At 53.9% G+C, this 21,688-nt stretch overlaps 2 protein-coding genes across 2 annotated transcripts in view; both read right to left on the minus strand.

The window, feature by feature from the left end:
- Positions 1-6,692, minus strand: part of CD4 (CD4 molecule) — a 41,767-nt gene extending 35,075 nt beyond the window's left edge. Inside the window, exons 1-3 of the mRNA XM_021690658.2 lie at positions 6,599-6,692; positions 414-518; positions 146-310 (exon numbers count right to left, since the gene is read on the minus strand). Of these exons, the coding sequence (XP_021546333.1) occupies positions 146-310; positions 414-462 (214 nt within the window). The 5' untranslated portion in view covers positions 463-518; positions 6,599-6,692. The remainder of the gene's footprint in view (positions 1-145; positions 311-413; positions 519-6,598) is intronic.
- Positions 6,693-15,568: 8,876 nt separating this feature from the next.
- Positions 15,569-21,283, minus strand: LAG3 (lymphocyte activating 3). The gene is made up of 8 exons (XM_021690735.1): positions 21,226-21,283; positions 20,769-20,916; positions 20,097-20,383; positions 19,209-19,466; positions 18,514-18,789; positions 16,605-16,847; positions 16,222-16,352; positions 15,569-15,691 (listed from the first exon to the last, which is right to left on the minus strand). Exons 1-8 carry the CDS (start codon positions 21,281-21,283, stop codon positions 15,569-15,571), a joined length of 1,524 nt encoding a protein of 507 aa, XP_021546410.1.
- Positions 21,284-21,688: the final 405 nt, after the last annotated feature.

Here is a 21,688-nt window from a genome sequence, read left to right on the forward strand (position 1 = left end):
GGAAACCCTGGACTGGGAGACCACACCTGAGCCTGTCAACCAGACCCCTCTGGGATCTCCAAGTTTACCAGAAGCCGGGCTCTGACACCAGGGATGTTCAGTCCATGGTGTCTTCCTCCCTGGATGGGGAGCTGGGCCACCTTACCTGTAAGCCAGAAGGAGCCCTGACGCCCCAGAATCTTGAGCATGGAAGAATGTTTCCAGTTGAAGACTATGTTCTTCCCTGGGGCAGCATGGCAGGGCAGTTCCGCTGTGTCTCCCACCTTCGCCAACACCACCTCTCTTCCCAGAGGGACCGTGGGGAGCATTGCTAGGTGCAAAAAAAGGAGGTCAGGCCTCAAGGCCATCCCTCCACTTTTGCATCTCCCAGGCAGCCCCTCCTCCCACCAGGGCCCCAAGGTCTGAGCACTCACCCAACTGCAGCACCAGGAGCAGGTGCCTAAAAGCGGCCCCTCGACTCATCGTGGCCTTGCTGAGGCAGGCAGGGACCTGGGCCTTCCCCACACAAAGGGCAGGGCCTGAGGGAGATACCAGTCATTAGTCAGCAGGCATTTATTGGGCCTGGGGCTCAAAGGGATCCAGGGGGATGATAGGCAATCTCACCCATACAGCCGAGCCAGGGACCTAGACATGCTGACTGCTAAGCAGACATCCATCCGGACGTGCTACACAAGGCTGTGCCCAGGCCAGAGTGGGTTCTCAAAGTGGAATCAGAGAAGGATTCACAGAGAAGGTGGCAGATTGGTGGGGACTGAGACAGGGGCGGCCAGGCCAGGCCAGGCCAGGCCGTGAAGGTCTTTGAGTGCCCTGCTGTGAGGCCGGGCCGTGGCCCTAGGCACCAGGGAGCCAGTAAAGGACTTTCTGTCAAGAAGGACATGATTTAGGGGCACCTGGCTGGCTCTGTCCTTAAGCGTCTGCCTTCAGCTCAGGTCATGGTCCCAGGGTCCTGGGATCAAGCCCCGTATCGGTCTCCCTGCTCCGTGGGAAGCCTGCTTCTCCCTCTCCCCCTCCCCCTGCTTGTGTTCCCTCTCTCGCTGTGTCTCTCTCTGTCAAATAAATAAAATCTTTAAAAAAAAAAAAAAAAAAAAGAAGGACATGATTTGGTTTGCAGAGTGGCTCCCTCAGCGGCTCTGTAAAAGGCAAGCTGGAGGAGGCCGAGCCCAGGAAGCAAGGTTGCCACAGTCCTGGTGAGAGAAGACAGGCCCAAACTCAGACAAGTCAGAATTATGGAAATGTGGAAAAAGAGACCGCCCTGAGGGGCACATCTGAGGGCAAATCCCCAGGACTTGGGGCCAGATATACTGTGTGGGGTGAGGGAGAGAAGGAGCAGAGAGTTAACTCCCTGCTCACTCTCAGACCAACCCTGTAAGGCCTCTGAGGGAAGGCAGAAAAATGCTGTTTGGTTTCTGTGAGCTCCGGAGATGGTGGAGGCTGGGGCGGGGGGAGGGGAAGGGGTGTAGAAAGGCTCTGAATGAAGCTAGCACAATGGGCGGCCTGAGGTTAGAGCAGCGATTCTCTCTCTCTCTCTCTTTTTTTTTTAAGATTGTATTTATTCATTTGAGAGAAAGCGAGAGCACAAGCAGGGAGGAGAGGCAGTGGGAGAGGGAGAAGCAAGCTCCCTGATGAGCAGGGAGCCCGAGGCGGGGCTCCACCCTGGGCCCCAGGACCCCGAGTTCCCCACCCAAGCCGAAGACAAATGCCCAGCCGACTGAGCCACCCAGGCACCCAGAGCATCGATTCTCAAAGTGTGGTCCTGGATCAGCAGCAGCTGTTAACTTGTTAGAAATGCAAATTCTCAGGCCTCACCCCAGACCTGCTGAATCAGAAACTGAGGGGGGGAGGACGGGGAGGGGGGCACCCCACCATGCCACAGCAGTGAGTCAGGCAGCCTGTCAGGGGGCAGGGCAGAGATCCCAGCTGGGAGTCTGGAGAGGACTCAGGGAGGGAAGGGGTGGGATGTGAGAAGGCATCTGAGGCTTGGTTGAGAATCTTGACAGGGAGGCTAGAGGGTCAGGGCTTTGTTCTGCAGGCAACTGGGAGGAACTGCTGAGTTTTGAGCAGAGATGGAACATGGTCTGTATAGAGCTTTAGGAAGGGGACCAGATGACATGGAGGGAGTGGGGACTGGAGGAAGGCCACCAGATAACGTCTGGAAAGCAGATGGGAACAGGGCTCGTATCTTTGAGCTCCAGGCTCAGACTGGAAGTAGGCCTCAGAGGGGTGGCTGCCTTGGGGGGCAGTGTCAAGCTTTCTTGCCAGAGCTTGGCAAGAAGAGATCCTGCATCCAGACTTGTTTCTCTGTCCCCCAGCCCAGTCTTTGATTTGGGCCCCCATCCCCCACACCCCACAGCTTGATCTCCTCCAAGATGAAGATGATGCTCCAGCCAGCTCTGCCACCACTGTAGGCCTGGCACCAGCTGGAGCATCGAGAAGAGATTTAGGATGTGTTTGGTTAACTTAAACCAAATCGAATTGAATGGAGGAGGGAAAATCACTGACTTCTTTCTGTACTCAACATATTAATTCTGTTACTAAAGTGGGTCATTTAAGAATGTGTCCACACCTAACCCTGGCCTAGATGAAGCCAAGTCACCCCAATCCATGTTGCCTACTCTTGTGCTCCCCCACCCCCCTCCCACCCCTGAGCCATTCTCCAACCTCCTTGCCCTGCTCTCTACAAGGAGGCTGACTTCTGCAGACCGTACCACCCAGCTCCCTTGCCACCACCCCCCCCCCCCCCCCGCTACTAGTTGGGGTTGGCCAGTGGAAGCACCCACAAGATGGGAGGGTCAGGGAAGGAGGCTGGGGTATTTTTCCTAACTCTCTTCCTACTCGGGCACACTTTCCAGCAACAGCTATACTCCCTCCATGCGCTGGCTGGTTCCCTCTTCACGCCTCTGGGAATAACCCCCTTTCTGCAGTCTCTTGAACCATCTAAGGCAGATCCTGTTTCCTGTTGGGCACTGGCCCATGATAGGGATGTAGTCCTCAGATGTGCTGGGGACATGGGCCTCCTAATGAGGTTTGGGGGAAGATATATACATCATATATATTATATATGATATACATGCCATCTCCAGTCACTCCATCTGCCTGAAAGAGGAATGTCCCAGGGCCTAACACAAGATAGGGGCTTGACAGAATATTTTTTTTTAAGTTTATTTATTTTTTAAGTAATCTCTACAGACCCAACGTGGAGCTCAAACTCATGACCCGGAGATCAAGCGTTGCACGATCTTCTGACTGAGCCAACCAGATGTCCCTGATAGAATTTTTTTTAACCGGGGAAATAGGAAGTGAAGAGATCAGGAAGGTTTCCAGAAATGGAGGACAAAGGCTGGTCACAGGTGTAGTTGTTTACAAGTTAGCATGGGGCATGGAGGTGCTGAGAGGAAGGCTGAGGGGAGAGAGTGGGGTATGGCCGCTCTTATATCTGAGAGTGGTTCCCACTGTCCTCCCGTCCCAGACTCAATATGTCCTTGGTGAGCGGAAAATAAAGGAGCCTCCATTTGGAATATCCCTTCCCTGGGGTCCAAATTCAGTGTAGATGCCTAGGGAAGGCTAGGGACATTCTTGACCCTTCCCCGAATGGTGGTCATTCCTTCTTCCTCACGCCATGATCCTGAGGTCTGTGCAGAGGGCTTCTTCCCCACCTCCAGCTCCTTGTACTGTCCCAACTCACCCAAGGCTCAGCTCGGTGGAGGAGGCTATGGGTTTCCAGCTGCTGCTTGCTTTGGTGACTTGGGCTTCCGCTGCCGCCCCAGAGAGCAGGCTTTTGATTCCCACATCCTCATCCTCCCCAGAGGCGCTCTGCCCCAGTACAGTGACATCCTGTACACCATAGCCCCTTGAGAGAGGCTGGGAGGGCTTGCTGGTCCCCCAGGCCTTGGCCCCCCGTCTCTCTCTGTCCCTCTCTTTCTGCCTTTCTCTCTCCTTGTTTCTCGCTCACATCTGTGTATTTGTGTCTGTGCCTCCCCACACTGATGGCTCCCATACTCGACTCCCCACACCTGAACCTCTCTTCCTCTTGGCCTCAGACGCCAGGAACCAATTCTGGCTCTGTTGGTCTTGCCCAGAGTGCCCCTTGCCTCTCCTCCTTTTTCATCTCCACCTCCAGCTGCCACTAAGCTCTAGCCCCTTCTTGCCAGTGAACAGGCATCCAGGCCTCTGGCAGGAATGCAGGCTTTCAACCAGCTTTGATGTGAAGGGAGCCTGCAGAGCACAGCTTGGAGCCGAAGGTGGGTGCAAGGGAGATGTCTGCAGGTGGACCAAGGGAAAAGGACAGATTCCAGGAAACACACAGAGGCCTCAAGGGAGGGTGACGGAGGACGGGAGGGAGAGAGCCGGAGCAGCTCATTAAAGCCACAGCTAGCTACACTTCACACAATCCCGGATCCCATGCCAAGCCCAGGGTAGTACAAACCGGGCAGAGTCAGAGGGAAAGAGATGAAGACATTCTGAAAGGCAAAACCCATGCCCAGAGCAGTAGACCAAAAGAGAGATCAAAAGAGACCAAGAGAACCATGAGACCAAAATGGCAACACAAACTCACAAACTCTCTGAGCTCTTGAGGTTCCTGTTGCCCTTGCCCTGGCCCCCCAGATGGGATGAGGGGCGAGACTGGGGAGAGGAAGAGGGCACAGCCCCACCACAGCGACAGTCTGTGGTCCCACAGACACTTTCATCTTCTCCCCAGAGCCCCCAGGCAGCCCCTCAAGCCCCGCCATGGGATGTGCCCCCCACCGCATACACTCTCTCTACTGCTCACTGGTTTCATGTAAACTTCCTAGAGACCATGACCCTCTAAGGGACCCTTGTGGTTCGGTGGCTGCAACCTCCACCATCCTCTCCTTTGCCTCAGACGCCCACGTGGGGGGTGCCGTGCCCTCCTTCCTCCCTTCCCCTATATCTCCCAAAAGGTGTGGAACAGAGCTCAACTTTAGAGCCCTAAAAACCCAGGCCCCTATCTGTCCCTTCCCATCACCCACCCTCATCAAAGTTATTTCATTCAACATTTATTGAGTGTCTAAAATGAGCAAGGCCCTTGGTCTACTGAACTCCCTTGTGGCCACCTCACCATTATGGCCCAGATCAGGGCCTAAGACTCTACAGGGCTTCTGCCTAGAACCAGTTGGTGAGGGGGAGTTTTTATTTCGAGGTAGACCTCTTCTATACAAGTGTCCCCCAACTGAAAGAGGGAAATCATGTCGGGAGTTCTCTCTGACCCTGTCCTCTGGGAACTCCTTCATCCGAGGCTAAGAGGGCGGCCATTTTGTATGAGCCCACAGAATCTAACACAGCACAAGAAATTATTTGTCAAAATATGAAACGGAATGATCTCCCGCATCAGGTTCTACTGTCAGCCTTGCACCCCTAAAAATTTGCCCCACGAAAATGGAAATTTCAGGAAGAGCTATCCCACCCAGAGCAAAACGTTTGAATTAGCGATAGTGGGGCCTTTCTATTTTGACGAATCTGACGGTACCGAAAAGGTCCCTCTCCCAAAATATGTCTGGAAGGGAAGGCTTTAGGACACCTGGGGGACAATGCTACAAGGCCATGGAGGTCTTAGGAGAGGGGAAAAGACAAAGAGCATGGAGGCAAGAGGCAGGATTGTACAGGGCATTCCATCTTGAGGGGTAACACCTCCCGCATCCCCCCAACACCACACCAAGCCCAGGAGGGACCTGCAAATCCTTTTTGAAACCACCTAGCCTCCTTTTCTAGAGCAGCTGAGACATCTAAAACTTTCTTTGAACCTGTTTTTCTAGTGACGTATTTACCTAAGAATATGTATCTATCATGTTTATAGCATTGCATACCTAAGAGTTCAGTTTCAACCCTTTCAGAGAATTTCGTTAATCATTTTAAAGCTCATTAAAATGGAAGGGCCCTTAAACATATTGTTCAAAAATCCTAAAAATGCCCAAAAGTAGATCAAAATGTAGAAATAAATATAAACAGAAAAGATAGGTAAAAGAACTTACCTCTGTCATAAGGCTTATGAAATGCTGCAGACAAATATGGTTTCTGGTGAATTTCTGGCAATTGAGTCATTAGGAAAATTGACTTGGGGAGCATTGCTTCTAGACTAGATTTCACTTGTCCTTCTCATTTTCTTGCTTTTTCTTTTGTTTCCTCTTTTCATTTTTTTTTTTAAGGGCATCCTTCCTCCTTAATATATATTTATTCTTTCTAACCGTTTCCCACCCTCTCTTCTACCTTTTTTCCCCTCTTTCCCCTCTTCCTATCTTCTCCTCCACGGGCCCTTGACTAGTTGTCTCCCACTGCCTTTCTCAGCCCGGGGTGGCCTCCAGTCTCCGTGCCTTATCTGATCTTGCAATCTAGCTCAACGCCCCTCTAAGGAGTACCTTCTGCTCCGGGCACTGAGCTGAGCACAGGGGGATGTGGAGAGAAATTTGCCATAGTCCCCGGCCTCTTGAATCTCACATTTCATTTAGTGCGAAACACAAGAGAAGGTGGCCAGAGTTGTGGGCAGAGAACTGGGAGTCCAGAACATTCCAATGCATCTGCAGCCACATTCTCCTCCCCTTCCCAGACCCGTGGAAAAGAATGAAGCTGAGTCTATCCATCTTACCTCCAGGCTTGTGTCTTTCCTCCCCTCTGCTTCTCACACAGGTGTGTCTACGTGAGGGCGGGGAGCTCTGCAACCAGGAGCCCACTGGGGAGAGTGCTTGTTACTTCTGCAGAGATGTATGTAAACGAAGAGACAGGAAGCCCAGTGGTGAGGCTCCTCTACACCCCAGGCCTGGGCCAACCCCCAACGTCACCATCTGGGACTGGGGTCCCCACCCCCTGCCTCTCAGGGAAAGATGTCAAAGTGAAAATGCCAAAGTCAAGGGAAAAAGTTGAGCAGAACTAGGCTGGAGCACAGAGTGTCGCTGAACTTCTTGTTGTGTAACAAGAAAAAAGACGGCCTTGATGATACTACAATCTGGTTTGGGCTTCAGGGAAAGAAGGGGGGGGGGGCACATGAGGGCATTTGATAAGCCCCAAACAGCCCCTGGCCAGGGTCCTGAGGGCATTGGTTCAGTGGGGAGGGACCAGAAGCACTATGGGTGGCCCAGTGTGGCAGAGAGGGCCTGGGCTGAGGCCTGCAGAGTGACCCCCAGAGTGACAATTGACCAGACCCTTTTCCTCTGGCCCTTCAACTCTGGCCAGACCCTCAAGTATTTCTCCAGCCCAGGTCTCTCTCGAGCTCCAGATGTGTAGATCCTCCTGCCCATTGGACATCTCCACTTGGACGCTCACCACACATAGCAAACCCAGTATGTCCCACAGTACACTGATCACCTGCTTACCACTACCCTCCAGACCTACTTCTCCTGCAAGTATCCCACTCAGCGAGGGCTTTGCCACCTCCCAGCTGCTCAGGCCAAACAGACTGGCAATACTCTCTGACTCCTTCACGCAACCCCTCCCATGGGTTTATTTGCCATTTCCTGTGGATGTTACCTTTGAACTCTCTCAGAAGTCTATCCAAGCCACTCTGCCCCACCACCACTGGTCCATCCATTCCAACCCCAGGTGCCATCCCCATCCTGTGCCCGGACCAAAGCCCTGCCTCCTCGCTGTCTCCTGGCATCCCCATTCTTTCGTCCTCTAGGCCATCCTCCACCAACAGCCTGAGTGCTCATTTAAATGTGCCCATGTGACCATGCCCTTCCCCTACCATGAAAAGAGTGGCTAGTTGAGCTTGCAACTCCAACAATTGATGCAGGCATTTCGACTTGAGACAACCTTGTGATTCATTTGCAGCAGAAAGGAGTCATGCTACTTCTCATATTATAACACCGTGTACTCAACGTTTGAGATTTAATAACATTAATATTTACTGCTTCATCAAAGGCATTCTTAAGTGAAAGTGGCATTAATATTTTTATTCTTTTTTCACTGCAAGTGCCTGGCGGTGAAGAGCACAATGACTACAGCCCCGTTTGGCTCCGCTGCCTTGATTTGTGCTAAGGCAGCAGTCTAACCCAGATTGCTTTTGCAACATCATCGCAATGTCAACATGGTGACAAAAGCCAATAGTGTCTTATTATTTTTATGGAAGTAGCTTGACCTCAAAATCTCCCTGAAAGAGTCTCAGGGACCCCTCCCCGCCACGGGCCACACTTTGAGGACCACTAATTGAGGAAAGTTTTGTTCCTTCTTCAGATCTTCGCTATTTCTCTGCGCAGACTTTTCATTGTCCCCAAAATCTTGTCTCTTTCTTCCTTACTAACAGAACCGTCCCTTTTTTAGCTGAGCTCATGGCTGCCCAGATTTAATGTATACTGAATCCCAGCCTCCCTTGCATCTGGATGTGGCTAAATGACTCAATTTCAGTTAATGGATGTAAGTGCAAGTATTCGGTGCAACCTCTAAGGGCTGTCCTTACAGGGAGGGTGTGTGTCCTCCTCAGGCTTCAGCCCCTGCCTCAGACTTGTTTATAGCCTGCCTGCTTTTCTCATTTACATTACCTCACCGGTCCTAATAGGTATTTAAGTTTCTAACCTCTGAACTAATCCAGTTCTGCCCATTCATTCATATATTCAACAAGCTGGGTTGTTGTTTTGTTTTTTTTTTTTAAGATTTTATTTATTTGTTTGACAGAGAGAGTACAGGCCAGGGGAGCAGCAGGGAGAGAGAAAAGCAGGCTCTCGCTGAACAGAGAGCCTGACGTGGGGCTCGATCCCAGGACCCTGTGATCATGACCTGAGCCAAAGGCAGACACTTAACCAACTGAGCCACCCAGGCGCCCCTAAGATTTTATTTTTAAGTAATCTCTACACCCAGTGTGGGGCTCAAACCCACAACGCCGAAATCAAAAGTTGCAGGTCCTACCGACTGAGCCAGCCAGGCACCCTTCTTCAAGTGTTTTCCAGGCCCAAAGCACTCTGTGTGTGTTGGGGATGTAATAAGTAAGCTAGATGTGGTCACCACTCCAGCCTGTTTCATAGAAACTAAACAATTAATAATGTCATCACAATTGGACACATGCTACAAAAGAGATGCCCAGAGTGCTGGGGATCTTATTATAGGGAACCTTATTTCAACTGGAAGATCAAGAAAGGCTTCCCTGGGTAGTGTGTATCAGGGAGCATTGGGTTCTGCTGCAAGTGAAAGAAAATTCAACATAATAGAGGCTTAACTGAGACTGAAGGTGATTTCTTACCTAAAAGAAGTCTGGAGGCAGGTGCTTCAGAGGTAAGGTAGGTGAGGGGGCACCCCCCGACCCACCCCGCACTTCGCAGCAGAATTTGTGTGTCTGGATCTTGTTGCTTCGTTATCCTCTCGCATGTGACCCCTCCTCTCAAGCTACTCAGTTGAAACAAGCTTTCCTTAATAAGGTAAGATCTCCCAGTACCCCATGCTTCTTCTCCCTTGCAAGCACGTGTTATAGTTATGAAATTATTGTTTAGTGTCTTTCTGGCAGGCTCAAGTGGTGACCACATCTGTCTTACTTAGCAACCAGCAGAGTGCCTTGGGCCTGGTAGACCCTTATTACGTACTGAATCCTTTATTAAAAATATTGACAGGTGCCTGGGTGGGTGAGTCGGTTAAACGTCTAACTCATGATTTTGGCTCAGGTCATGATCTCAGGGTCCTGGGATTGAGCCCCACGTTGGGCTCCATGCTGAGTGTGGAGCCTGCTTAAGATTCTTTCCCTCCATCCTCACTCCCAACCCCCCCTCGGGCATGTGGGTGCACTCTCTCTCTTAAAAAGAAATAGAATTGTATTGATTGTATTGAGGTTTATTGGTATTAAATTTGTTGTGGTAAATATGCATACCATAACATTTACCATTTTAACCATTTTGAAGCCTAGAGTTCTGTGGTATTAAGTACATTCATATTATTAGGCAGCCATCACCACCATCCATCTCCAGAACTTCTTCATCTTCCCCAACTGAAGCTCTGTACCCTTTAAACATTTACTGCTCATCTTCCTCCCCCAGGCCCGCTGAGCAGGGAGCCCAACATGGGGCTCGATCCCAAGACCCTGAGATCATGACCTGAGCCGAAAGCAGACACTTAACTGACTGAGCCACCCAAGCACCCCTATTTTATTTTATTTTATTTAAATTCCTGTTGAATACTTTTTGAATGAATGAATGAATGGAAAGCCAAGGATCACAAAACCAAATGACTACAGGAGGCTGCTAGGTAACATGAGTGGGAAAGCAGGCTGGCTGTAAACGTAGGGAGGGGTGGGGACTGAGGTGGGTCACCTGGAGGGTATGGGCGTCTTGTAATGAGGGCAGCCACTGACCGCACAGCTCCAGCTGCGTTGACAGGAGAGGTTGCACCAGGATGCAAACTCAGACTTGCCTGCCTGTTCTGCCAAACTTTCAAGGGAAGCTGGAAAACCAAACATTTATATGATATCCCCTAATTTTAATATTGGCAACTAATTTTCTGTTGTTGTTCTAACCTTGAGTGAGTCAAACCAAGCATTCCGAAGGGCTGGATCTAGCGTAGGGCCACCAATTTGCAACCGATGACCAGATGGATTGTGTGATGCTGTCCAGCCCTTGTGTCTGTGACCTTGAGCACCCATGAAGTTGGATTCTCAAAAGTTAACAGGCCCCAAGAATCTGGCTCTCCCTCTGGGGTTTCCAAAGCAGGAAAAGATAACAGGAGGAGAGAGGAAGTTTCTGCTGAGCAGTTAGGACTGCTATGTGCTTTATATGGTTGTATGTTTTATGTAATCCTCATGACAATGAGAGGGCATAACTGCTTTTCTCCAGATCACACAGATGAGGAAACCAAGGCTCGGAGAGTTTAAGAAAATTGCTAATAGTCACAGAGCTGGTAAACTATATTGGTGGAACTGGGATTCCAACTTAGCTGCTGGGGCCCCAGCCCTGGATGGCCCCCCTACCCCCACCGCCTCTCCTCTGCATTAAGAAAGACCAAGATGGGGGCTCCTCACTGGCTCAGTTGGAAGGCCTCCAAGACTCTTGGTCCTGGGATTGAGTTTGATCCCAGGGTCATGAGTTTGAGTCCTACACTGGGTGTAGAGATTGCTTAAAAACAAACAAACAAACAAACAAAAAGGAAGGCCAGGCTGACAGCTAAGAGAAGTCTTCTCCCACAGTGATGAAGGGGTAGGAGGGTGACAAGCACGTCTGGGGCCTCCTGAGGCTTCACGCCACCATGGTCCCTCACATCGACTGAGTGATTTTCCATTTTCCAAGCACTTTCACATACATTTGCACGTGTCAGACATTTTGGTGGGTATTATTGTTCCCCCTTCTGCAGAAGAAGAAACTGAAGTGAAACTGTTTGCTCCATCACAGGCCTGTAAGAATGGAACATGGGGATTTGCAGAAGTCTCCTGCTTCCTGGTAGGGAGCTACTTTTGCTGTGTGTATTCTGTCTCCAGGCTGGAGGAGCGGAAGGAGCCCAAGGTGGGAGAAAGATGGGGAGAAGAGCGAAACCCACTTGGTGACCTGCTGATGGAGTGTCACGGACCAGGCTGGTGGAGAAGGGGTAGAGCAGCCTGTGGAGTAATGAGTTGGAAGCCCCAGGTGCAGTCTTGTGGTGGCCTCCTTACCAGAACCTTCTGCAGCTGCACCGACACCCTCTGCAAAGGGGGCTGGGGGCAGGGCTTGGAGATGGGGGAGGTGGGGGAGGGGTGATCAAGGCTGTTGTTTGGGAAACAAGAGTCTTGGAGGCCTGACCCACCTCCACCCCAGCCCTCTTGTCCCTAGCTCTATGACCATGTTCGGCAACTCGGAGGGAGGCTCCTGGGTTTCCCGCCTCCCGTGGGAGGTTGGAGCAAACAAATTTCAGAGCTCGGCCTGGGCTCAGCCGGCTTGCACCTGCAGCCCTTGGAGAAACTGTCAGCCACAGCAGCTAGAAGCCATCCTCAGCCCAACGCCATTCCCTTCAAAGGGCTAACTCCACCTGGGGGCGGGGCCTGAGCAGGGTCACCTAAGCTCTTTGTTCGTCTCCTTTGGAGGGGGGTGGGCGGCAACAGCAGGGACTCAGGCCTGAACCCTAACACTTCTGCCTGGTGGGGATGGTGGGGCAGGGAAATTTCTGTGTCTGCCCTGGCCCGGGGACATGAGAAGACCAAGTCAAAGTGGGGGGCACACTGGCAAATGTGACCACGGGTCTGAATGAGCACAGTATGGCCTCTTGCCTGACACACTTGACTTGGCAAGACCCTGGACCTCATTTGGCTTCCAGAACCTCTGGACAGTAGACAGTAGAGGAGGCTGTCAGGCCCACTGCAAGGCTAGGGATGGAGGAACTCAGAGACGCTCCTTCTCCTCATTTGGCCTCTCTCTCTCTCTCAGGCACTGTTCCCCCACGATAGCCAAGCTGTCATAAGCAAGATGGCCCCCAGTGCTTCCTGCTACTTCCAATTCACCCTTTATGTTGTCCTCTCCCATGTTGTACCAGCGTTGGTCTGTGTGACCAATAGACTAGGGCAGAAGTGATGGTGTATCCCTTTCTAGATGAGGTTATAAAGACATGGTAGCTTTTTTCTTGGCCACTCTCTCCCCCAGAGGAAGCCAGTTGCTCTGCAGCGAGCAGCGTTATGAAGAGGCCCACTCACAGGGGAAATACAGCCTCTGACCAGCAGCCACCTGAGGGAGCCTTTTTGGAAGCAGATCCTCCACCCTGGCCAAGCCTTTAGATGACCACAGCCCTGGCCCACATCTTAGCAGCCTCACAAGAGACCCTGCACCAGAACCACTCAGCTAAGCTGCTCTTAGCTTCCTGACGGTGTGAGATCATATGTTTATTGTTTTAAATTACTAACTTCTGGGGTGGCTTGTTATGTGGCAATAGGTAACTAATAGAGCATCTTTTTTTTTTTTTGCTTCCTTCCTTTTTTTTTTAATTTTTATTTTTATTTTACTTATTTATTTGACAGAGAGCCAGAGAGCACAAGCAGGGGGAACAGCAGAGAAAGGAGAAGCAGGCTCCCGGCTGAGCAGGGAACTGGGATCATGACCTGAGCTTAACCTATTGAGCCACCCAGGCACCACACTTCCTTTCTTTTTAACAAGGGTTTAAGATGATCCACCACCCCAGCCCCCACTGAAGTTTCCTGAGCTCCCCGCCTCCTTCGTGTCCCTTCCCCTCCAGGACCCCAACCTGGAACACTGGTTTGCCAATGAACTTGGAGATGCAAGATAAATTCACCTAGCTCTTTGGGGGGCCTTAAGGGGACAATAAAAGGGTCGGAGGTTATCTTGCCAGATGGGGAATGGGGCTTTGGGGGGGGAAGGGGGAGGAGCAGGAATGTATCACCCCTAGGAGAGATCCCACAGAGGAAGGAGTAAGAATGAAAGAAGGAGCCCTGTATGCAAAAGCCTCATGCCCCCTCTTCCTTCTACCCTTTGCTCTTCTCTTTCTTAGTGGGTAGAGGAACGAGGTGGCCTTTCATTCTGCCTCTGTCCCCTCCCTGTCCCCTTCATTCAGGAGCACGGGGAAGTCCCCACATAGACGACGGTGAATCCTTGATGACTACTCTCATAAGCCCAAAAGGCACATAGGTTGTTACCCAGTAGAAAGGAAAATTGCCACCCACAGAACTTTCCAGGAAACCCCTGCCCCATTAAAACATGAGGCAAAAAAATAAAATAAAAATAAAATAAAACATGGGGGCTTCCACTACAGCTATGGAGAGTAGGGTCATAGGGCAGACCTGAGGGGTCTCCTCAGCAGCTGTCCCCAGCCCACAGTAAACGGTGGGGATGATGCTTTCGAGGCTTCTTGAAGGAACTTCAGGACTTCACCTTACAGCGTGATGATCTCTGGTGAGTGTCAGCGCCTCTTTCCTTGTCACTGTTTCTCCACCTGTGACAAGGCAAGGGTTACCACCATCCTAAGGCTCAGAAACTCAGATTGCTTTAAATGGTTCATTACTCAGGCTTCAGAGGGTGCCCCTCGCCCTCGGAGGCTCTGCCCAGAACAAAGGTACCCCTCTGTCCCCAAGTCTCGCGCCATTGTGTCTCCACAGGGATATGTCTTCAGCCTCCTGGTTTGTGTCACTGTGCACGTGGCACCCAGGCTCGGTGGGATACGAAGTAGGGTGTCTGCCACCATGCGTCTCCTGCTCCTGCAGGCTCACTCCCACTCCCTTCCAATCTTTGTTTCCTCCTGTCCAGGGTTAACATTCCCTGGCAGAGCTGTGTGCAGCTGAGTCCAGAGCCCTGCGCATATCGCAGATGGAGGTCTAGTTTCCCCGGGGGGTGGGGGTGGTGGTGCTGGGGGCCAAAGCTGTGTGTGTGCTCTGCTGAAGGACAGTCAGCACGCCTCAGGGGAATGTTCTTTCCAAGACAAAGACAGACAACGAGGGAGGCAGGTATGCTTGTGGGGCTTGGGTCCCCTTCCTGGCGTGACCAGAACGGGCCGGCTACCTCCTTCACAAGTGGGGAACCCGACAAGCACATCATATACTCGGGGGCACCTCAGTTTTCAAAGCCCTTTGACCATTTGATACAGCAACCCCTTTTCATGGGTCATTATCATTATTCCACTTAGTAGGAAGAACCCGAGGCTGAGGAGGTCAGCTCTGCTCACATCAGCAGAGATAGGATCCGAAGCCAGGTCTCTGGACTCCCACAGCTGTGCCACAACCAGCTGTCTTGCTGGCCATTTTTCTCGCCACGGGGACCTTTGTTCGCAGCGCTCGCCTTTGTCAGACTTGGATCATAACCTTGCCAGGGCCGGGGCTCTGTGTCCTGAGGCGGGCATGGTTCGGTCCCTCTCCTGGAGAGTGCCCAGGGGACGTGACCGCTGCTTGGTGCACACTCAGACGCGGACCGCACAAAGTGAACACCGCAGAGGTGGCGCCCGCTCGCAGGGATCTGGGCCCGCCTGGACCACTGCGCTGTTGGTCTCCTCCAGCCTGCCCCCGCCTGCCCAGTGACCTCCCATGGCATGACAAACAGTGGCCACTGGGTGGCAGTGTGTTCTCGTGCCTGGGACCACACAGGTTGCCCAGAGCCAGGGAACGTGGGGGTGGGGAGGAGGCAAGCAGAAACCTCAGCCAGCTGCCCAGAAAGGTCGCAAGACCTGATCCCCTGGAGGACGTGACATGACAGGGCTCCTCTGTGTGTGTGTGTGTGTGTGTATCTGTGTGTGTCTGCGCGCGCGCACTGCAGCAAAAGGGCCAAGGACAATGTGAAATGGAGCCAAGTGTGGGATGGGGTGGGCCAGGGGAACAAAAATACAAAGGAAACCAGGGCAGCCAGCATAACATGAGCAAAGGACGCAGAAGAGAGCTGTAGAGGTAAGGGGTGAGGGCTTTTGGAGCTTCAGAAAAACGACTACCTGGGAGAGAGAGAGCGAGAGACAGCAAAAGAAAGACCAAGGCAGAAAGAATCACGGAGAGGCCAGGAACAGAAAAGAGGAAGATAAGAGAGATTGGCTGGGGAAAGTAGGTCGGAAGGCTGAGGTGGGAGAAGGGAGCCCCCAGAGGCTGGGCAGACACAGGAACCTTTCCTGGACAGAAGGAGCCAGACTCAGGCTTGCTGCTGACAGGGAGTTTATTTGGACTGAGTTGTGGAGATCTGCGGGCTGCCTGAGCTCCAGGTCAGAGCTTCTCCGGCTCCGGCTCCGGCTCCGGCTCCGGCTCAGGCTCAGGCTCCGCTATCTTGCTCTGAGCCTGAGGTGGGTGAGTCCCATGCTCCAAGGCAGAGAATCTTCTTGGACGCCACTGTGGGAAGACATGGAGGGTGGGTGCGGAGAAGGATGAAGGGAAAGACAATAAGGAGGATACTGAATGAGTCTATTCTTTTCCAGGCCCCTGCCCTCCCCTTCTGGTCCCAGGCCTTTTCTCAGCCCCTTCAAGCCTCCCTTGGGTCCTTGAAGCACAAGGAGTCCCTGGAGAGGCTTATGAAGAGGGGGACTCTCAAGGCAGGATGAGGAGTCTGCCTTGGTCATCTTCCCTGAGGAAGGGGTGCCAGACAGCACTCAGAAAACTGAAAAGAGGGGCGCCTGGGTGGCTCAGTTGTTAAGCGTCTGCCTTCAGCTCAGGTCATGATCCCAGGGTCCTGGGATCAAGACCCGCATCGGGCTCCCTGCTCAGCAGGAAGCCTGCTTTTCCCTCTCCCACTCCCCCTGCTTGTGTTTCCTCTCTCTCTCTGTCTCTCTCTGTCAAATAAATAAAATCTTAAAAAAAGAAAAGAAAACTGAAAAGAGGGGAAGCCAGTGGCCGGTGGGGGCTGAGGGGTGTCCCCGGCTCACCTGTCTTCTCCAAAGGTGAAAACCAAAGGCTCCAGTCATCAAAAGGAGCAGAAAGAGGATACCAAGGATGGAAAAGAGAGGGAGATGGCCTGTTTTCAGGGCACCTGGGGCCCTCCCAGAGCTCTGGGCACCTACAGAAGAAGTATAGCATTAGGTACTGGGTCATAGCTGGAAGGGTATCTTGCCACACCCTCGTACATTCCGCAGACAATGAGGCCCAGAGTTGAGGGACTTATCCAGGATCATTAGCTAATGAATGACAGAAGTGGGTTGGGGCCTGGACAAGAGTCGGAGGTTAGAAAGAAAAGATCTGGAATGCGGGTGGGGAGGGGTCTGGAAAGTGGGGTCAAGACGACTGGTCCGGAACGTGTGGGGTCTCAGACCTGGGCCAGCCACCTCAGTGAGGTACACCGCTGTCCCGAGAAGCCTCTCTCCCTGGTACACATGGCACTGCCAGGGCTGAGAAAGGAGTCTGGCCTCCTGCATCTCCAGCCAGGGTCCCGGGGAACCTCTCCAAGACTGCTTATCCAGGGGGCTCCACACAAAATGCTCTCGTCCCGACGCCGGGGTCACCTCACAAAGCAGTTTTCTCAGCTTGCCAGGTAACCCAGAGGATTTGGGAGTCACTGAGAAAATCAGAGGGAAGAGATCTTTGAGGGCCCGACCCCCTTACTTGAAACCATAGATTCAACTCCCCCGTCTCAATCGCCCGGCACTCAGGCTCTCACCTGGGCTCTGATTGGGTGAGGTTGAGGGGAGGAGATCGGGGTCAGGGCCAAATCAATCTTATCAAGACAAAGCTCCCGGCAGATCCCTCTGCAGCTTAACAGCCTCCAAGCTCTCTACTGCCCTCCGGGACTGTTCAAACTCAAACTGGCCCGGAAGGATCACGTAACAAATACCATCTTGGATTCTTTTACACGACTTCCCACTCAAATGCTCAGAAACCCCAAGATCAGTCAGGTGTGTTGCCCCCCTCCCAATACACCTTGCACTTTTTTTGTTTCCATGACTTGGCTCACATCAGTGCCCCCTGCCTTGAGGTGGCCCCTGAATGAACTCTGCCCCCTTTTCTGAATGTTCAGAGAATAGTGAACTGACCCATCCGTCTACAGACAGAGCATCTCAAAGCTGTACGGTGAGAGAGAGGGCCGGTAGGAGGACACCAGTGGTGAAGGGTCTTGAGCTGAGCAGAGTGGTGGAGCCACCTGAGGATTTGGCAACACAGACACCCGACCTTAGACCCCGAGGCTGGCACTTCCCAGGCCTGTGATTTGAGAAATTCCTTCTCTACAGGGGCAACAATCTCTCCCAGTGAGCTGTCGTGCAGAGAGCCTGGACAACTAACCGGAAACAGCGGACCCTCAAGAAGACCTAGGACGGACAAAGTTGGGAGGCTTTGTGGGCTGACTGGATGTGGAGGAAACAGGAGGCCAAGTTTCAGGGGAGTGGGATACGGGTGGAGTTACAGACAGAAAGGCTAAGTCAGCAAGAGGACACGTGGGGTGAGGAAAGGATGGGGTTCGGAGTGAGGCTGGGGTGTGGGTATGACATCGAGGGAGAGCTATCCTGGAGCAGGTGGAAAGTCAGCATTGGCCCTTGGGAGATGTATGACCTGTCAGTGTACTCACTGATTCACTCAACCAATGTACATTATTAAGTACCTACTACGAGGTGCTACTGTTTAGTGACCCCAGGTGAATACTACAGACATAGCTGAGCTGTTGTGGCTCCTAGTTACCAATCCATCAACACACACTTTCTGAGTTTTGGCTTTTTGTTGTTGTTGTTGTTGTTTCTGTGTTTGTTTTATACTCTCTTAAAAAAAAAAAACAAAAACAAAAAAACAAAAAAACAGTCCTTGCTCAGTAAATATTTGCTGACCAAGGGACTGATTTATTAACTCCTCCCAAATCCAAGCCACTTCCTGCAACTTTAAGCCAAGCACTGGTCCCCAAGTAGATGAGGATTCTAGAAATAGAGTCCACCTCTTTTGAACCATTCAAACTTTTGCCACCTCTCCTTCTAACTTCTCAGACCCTCCTCCCAATTCAGAGCAGGGGAGTCCCTTAGAGGAGAATGGAATGTTCACCTAGTGACTCAGGGGAGATTTTCAGTTTCAGTTCTTTATGTGGGGGCGAGAAAAGAGGAGGCCACCAGGGCAGCCTCTGCAACTTGCACACGGTGGCCTTTTATCATGAGGCTGATCTGCCCAGTCTTGGCCCGACGGCCTGCCCTCCCTGTCCCAGCTCCCCTGCGATGGGAGCTCATCCTTTCCCACCTGGGGCTGACCTGTGATGACTGCCAGAGTGACTGTGGCGCTGAGCTGCTCTCCCTGCAGATGGATGTGGCAAGTGTAGGCCCCAGCCTGGGCCTGGCTCACAGCCTCCAGTTGGAGGGTAAAGTTGCCATGGTCTCCAGCCACCAGAAGGTCAGGGCCTCCCCCGGGAGGGGTCCACTTGGCAGTGAGGGAAGACTGGGTCCCCACACCGGGGGGCAGGCGGCAAGGTAGGTCCACCCTGGAACCTGCTCCAGCATACACCATCAGAGGCACTGAGGGCTCCAGACCTGGGAAAGAAGGAGAAGCCAAAGTTGAAGTGGAGAGGGGGAGGTACAGAGAGGCTGGAGCACTGGGGCGGCAGGGACGGGAGGCAGAAGAGCAAAGGAGGTGGTCCAGCTCCGAAGAGTGCAAGGGAGCAGAGTAATGTGGATGAACTGAGGATGTTCAGAGCCCCTCATGTGGGCCGGGCCACCAGGAGGCCAAAGGTGGCCCAGTGAGGCTGGATGGCCCAGGGAAAAGCCAGAAGTGGGGAAGGCAGCTGAAAGGTTGCAATGCGAGGTAAAAGGGAGTGGGGCCGTGAGGCCCAGAGCATTCACAGTGGGCGCTAGCTGCCGGAGACCTGGTTTGGGGACCCATAAGTCAGGGGGAGGTGAAGGGGGGCAGAGAGGGGTTGTGGTCAAGGGTGAAGGCAGACTGGAGGAGTTACCCAGAACGGTGAGGTTGTACGTGAGGGAGACATTGAAGCCATCTCTGTAGGTGAGAATGCAGCCCCAGGGCCCAGAGTCTGAGGGGCTGACTTGGGGCAGGAAGAGGAAGCTTCCAGCTTTGTGGTGATGGGGGGACTCGTGAACAGGGACTCTGCCCCGGAACCAGTGCACAGAGGCTGGCAGGTCAGGGCGGCTGAAGGAGCAGTTCAAAATGACCCAGTCGGAGATCCTGAGGGACCCTGGGGGGCTGGCAGTCACTGCTCACGGATAAAGAAGATTTGATTAGCCCCACAGCCAACACTTGTCTTCTCCTCCCCAACCGTCCTCTGACCACCGCCCGCAAACCCTCCTTCCCCAACCCCCACCAGTCCAGTGCCTGGTACCTGGAGGTGCTTAAAATGGATGTTTCGGGCGGGATCTCCTGCCTCCCTCCCCTGCACACGCCCCCCGCCCCCCCAGGCCTCCAGTATACTTGGTTGACATGGTCGACCCTTCCCTTTCTCCACGCCTTGCCTGAGGATCCCCACTCAGCCCACCCCCTGAGCTACAGATGTCTGAAATGAGTCACTCTAGCCTTGCACTCTCCCCCCAACCCAGGGGTGCCTCCCCTCCTCCATCCTGGCACTCCCAGGTGCGTGGGGGAGGGGAGCTCCAGGGGTGAGACAGTCTCTCCAGAGGGTCCTCTCCCCACACACGTGCTTCTCTGGGGGCGCCCCTTCCACTCTGCTCCCCACCCCCTCCCGCTCCCCTCCCGGGGGCTCTCGGGCGGGGCCCAGGGCGCCTCCCGGGAAGCACAGCCCCTGCCCCGGCCCTTCCTGCCTCCCAGGGCGACAGGGACCGCGGCGCCCCGGCTCCAGCCCCGCTCCCAGCGGCCCGCCCCCACCTACTGGAGGCCTGGCCCACGCGCAGACGGAGGCGGCAGGCGAGGGAGCGGTCCCGGAGGTGCACGGCCGCGCGGTACTCGCCGGCGTCGGTGCGTCGGGCCGGGCGCAGCCACAGCGAGAAGTCCCCGCGCTGGAGGCCGCGCTCGTCCAGCTGCACGCGGGGCTGCAGGGGGGGCCTCCCGCTGCGCAGGCCGCCGGCCGCCAGCATCAGCACCACGTAGCGCCGCGGACCCGGGCCCCGGGCGGAGGGCGCGGCGGGGCGCAGGCTGGGCGCGGGCGCCGGAGGACCGCTGGGCGGGAGAGAGGGACGGCACTGAGAAATGCGAGGGGTAACAAGCCCGGGGCAAGAGGCGGTCCAACCCCACTTCGAGGATGAGGAAAGGCACCCAAAAGGAAGATCTCTGGCCCGCTAACCGTCCTCATCCCCGTCTCCCCTCGGGTCGGGCCAGCGCCACCCACTCTCTGGAGAGGCAGGTGTAGAAGGGATGCAGGTGTGAGGGGAGCAGGCTTCGGAGGAAAGACAGGAAAGGCAGCGGGGGGAGCTGAGCCTCTGGCTTCAGAGGGACTGACAGCTCAGGGGAGGAGACAGAGGGCTAGCTTGGGCCTGGGGTTATGAGTCTGGATGCCACTGCTGTTGGATGTGGGGGTCCTGTTGCCCAAGTTAGGGGTGCATACCTGTCTGGTAGGTGGTGCCAAGTGACCCCTGCGGTTCGCAGAAGGCTGACATCCTGGAGAGGGGCTGTGGGGCTGCAGGGGAGCTGGACCGGAGCCCCCTCCTGGGCCCACACCACCCGGACCTCTGTCCCAGACCCTGGAGCCTCCACTGGGGAGGAAAAAAGAGGCCAAGGGGAGGGGCCGTGAGCTAAAAGACTTAGGAGTAGAGAAGGAGCCTCAGTTACCTGAAGGAGAAACGGGGCTGAGGAAGACCTTGGGTTTCTGTCCCTTCCCCACCCAACGGGAAGACTGACAAGAGGCTTTGGGGGCAGAAAGACTGCCCCAAGCAAGGCATTAGAAGAATCCACCCAAGCTAAGGAACTTGGCATCTGTGAGGTCCAGACATCCCTGCTGACCACCCCCTCCCCCACCCATGGGTCTGGAGGGCAGCCCTCCCAGAGGGTCAGCCCCGTCTTACCTGGAGCCACCCACGGCAGTTGCAGAAGCAGAAGAACCAGGAACTGAGCCTCCCACATCTCCCTTAGGCCTGGGCCACGCTGAGCCCCCCAAAGGGAAGAGGTCAGAAAGAAAGGAGGGACAGACGGACAAAAGAGAGTTCTGCAAAGATATGGGGTGGAGGAAGGGAATCTAGAAGAGGGACAAGGACAGAGACCTGGAGATAGAGGGAAGAACCAATGACTAGAGGGCTGGAATCCAGAGGCAAGCTGGCCAGATCAGGCAGCAGGAGTTTGGGGGGGGAGTCGGGGGGGTTCCAGCAAATGGGCAGGGCAGTGGCAGAGAGTAGAGTGGAGGCAAGGTGGCTGTCTTGAGCTGGGAGGCAGTTCTGCTGCTCCCAGGGCCCACAACCCTGTCCTTCTGCCTTCCCTCCACCTTCCCCACTTCCCCTCCCCGTTGCCCCCCCCAACACACCCCAAGGCTCA

This window comes from Neomonachus schauinslandi, chromosome 5 (genome assembly GCF_002201575.2).
Source record: "Neomonachus schauinslandi chromosome 5, ASM220157v2, whole genome shotgun sequence".
Lineage (NCBI taxonomy): Eukaryota > Metazoa > Chordata > Mammalia > Carnivora > Phocidae > Neomonachus > Neomonachus schauinslandi.

Coding starts and splice junctions, on each gene's coding strand:
- LAG3 (XM_021690735.1), bottom strand. CDS start 21,283: ATGTGGGAGGCTCAGTTCCTGGTTCTTCTGCTTCTGCAACTGCCGTGG. Junction 19,467..20,096: donor GCGCGTGGGCCAGGCCTCCA/GTAGGTGGGGGC, acceptor ATCCGTGAGCAG/TGACTGCCAGCCCCCCAGGG. Junction 16,848..18,513: donor CACTCTGGCAGTCATCACAG/GTCAGCCCCAGG, acceptor TGATTTTCTCAG/TGACTCCCAAATCCTCTGGG.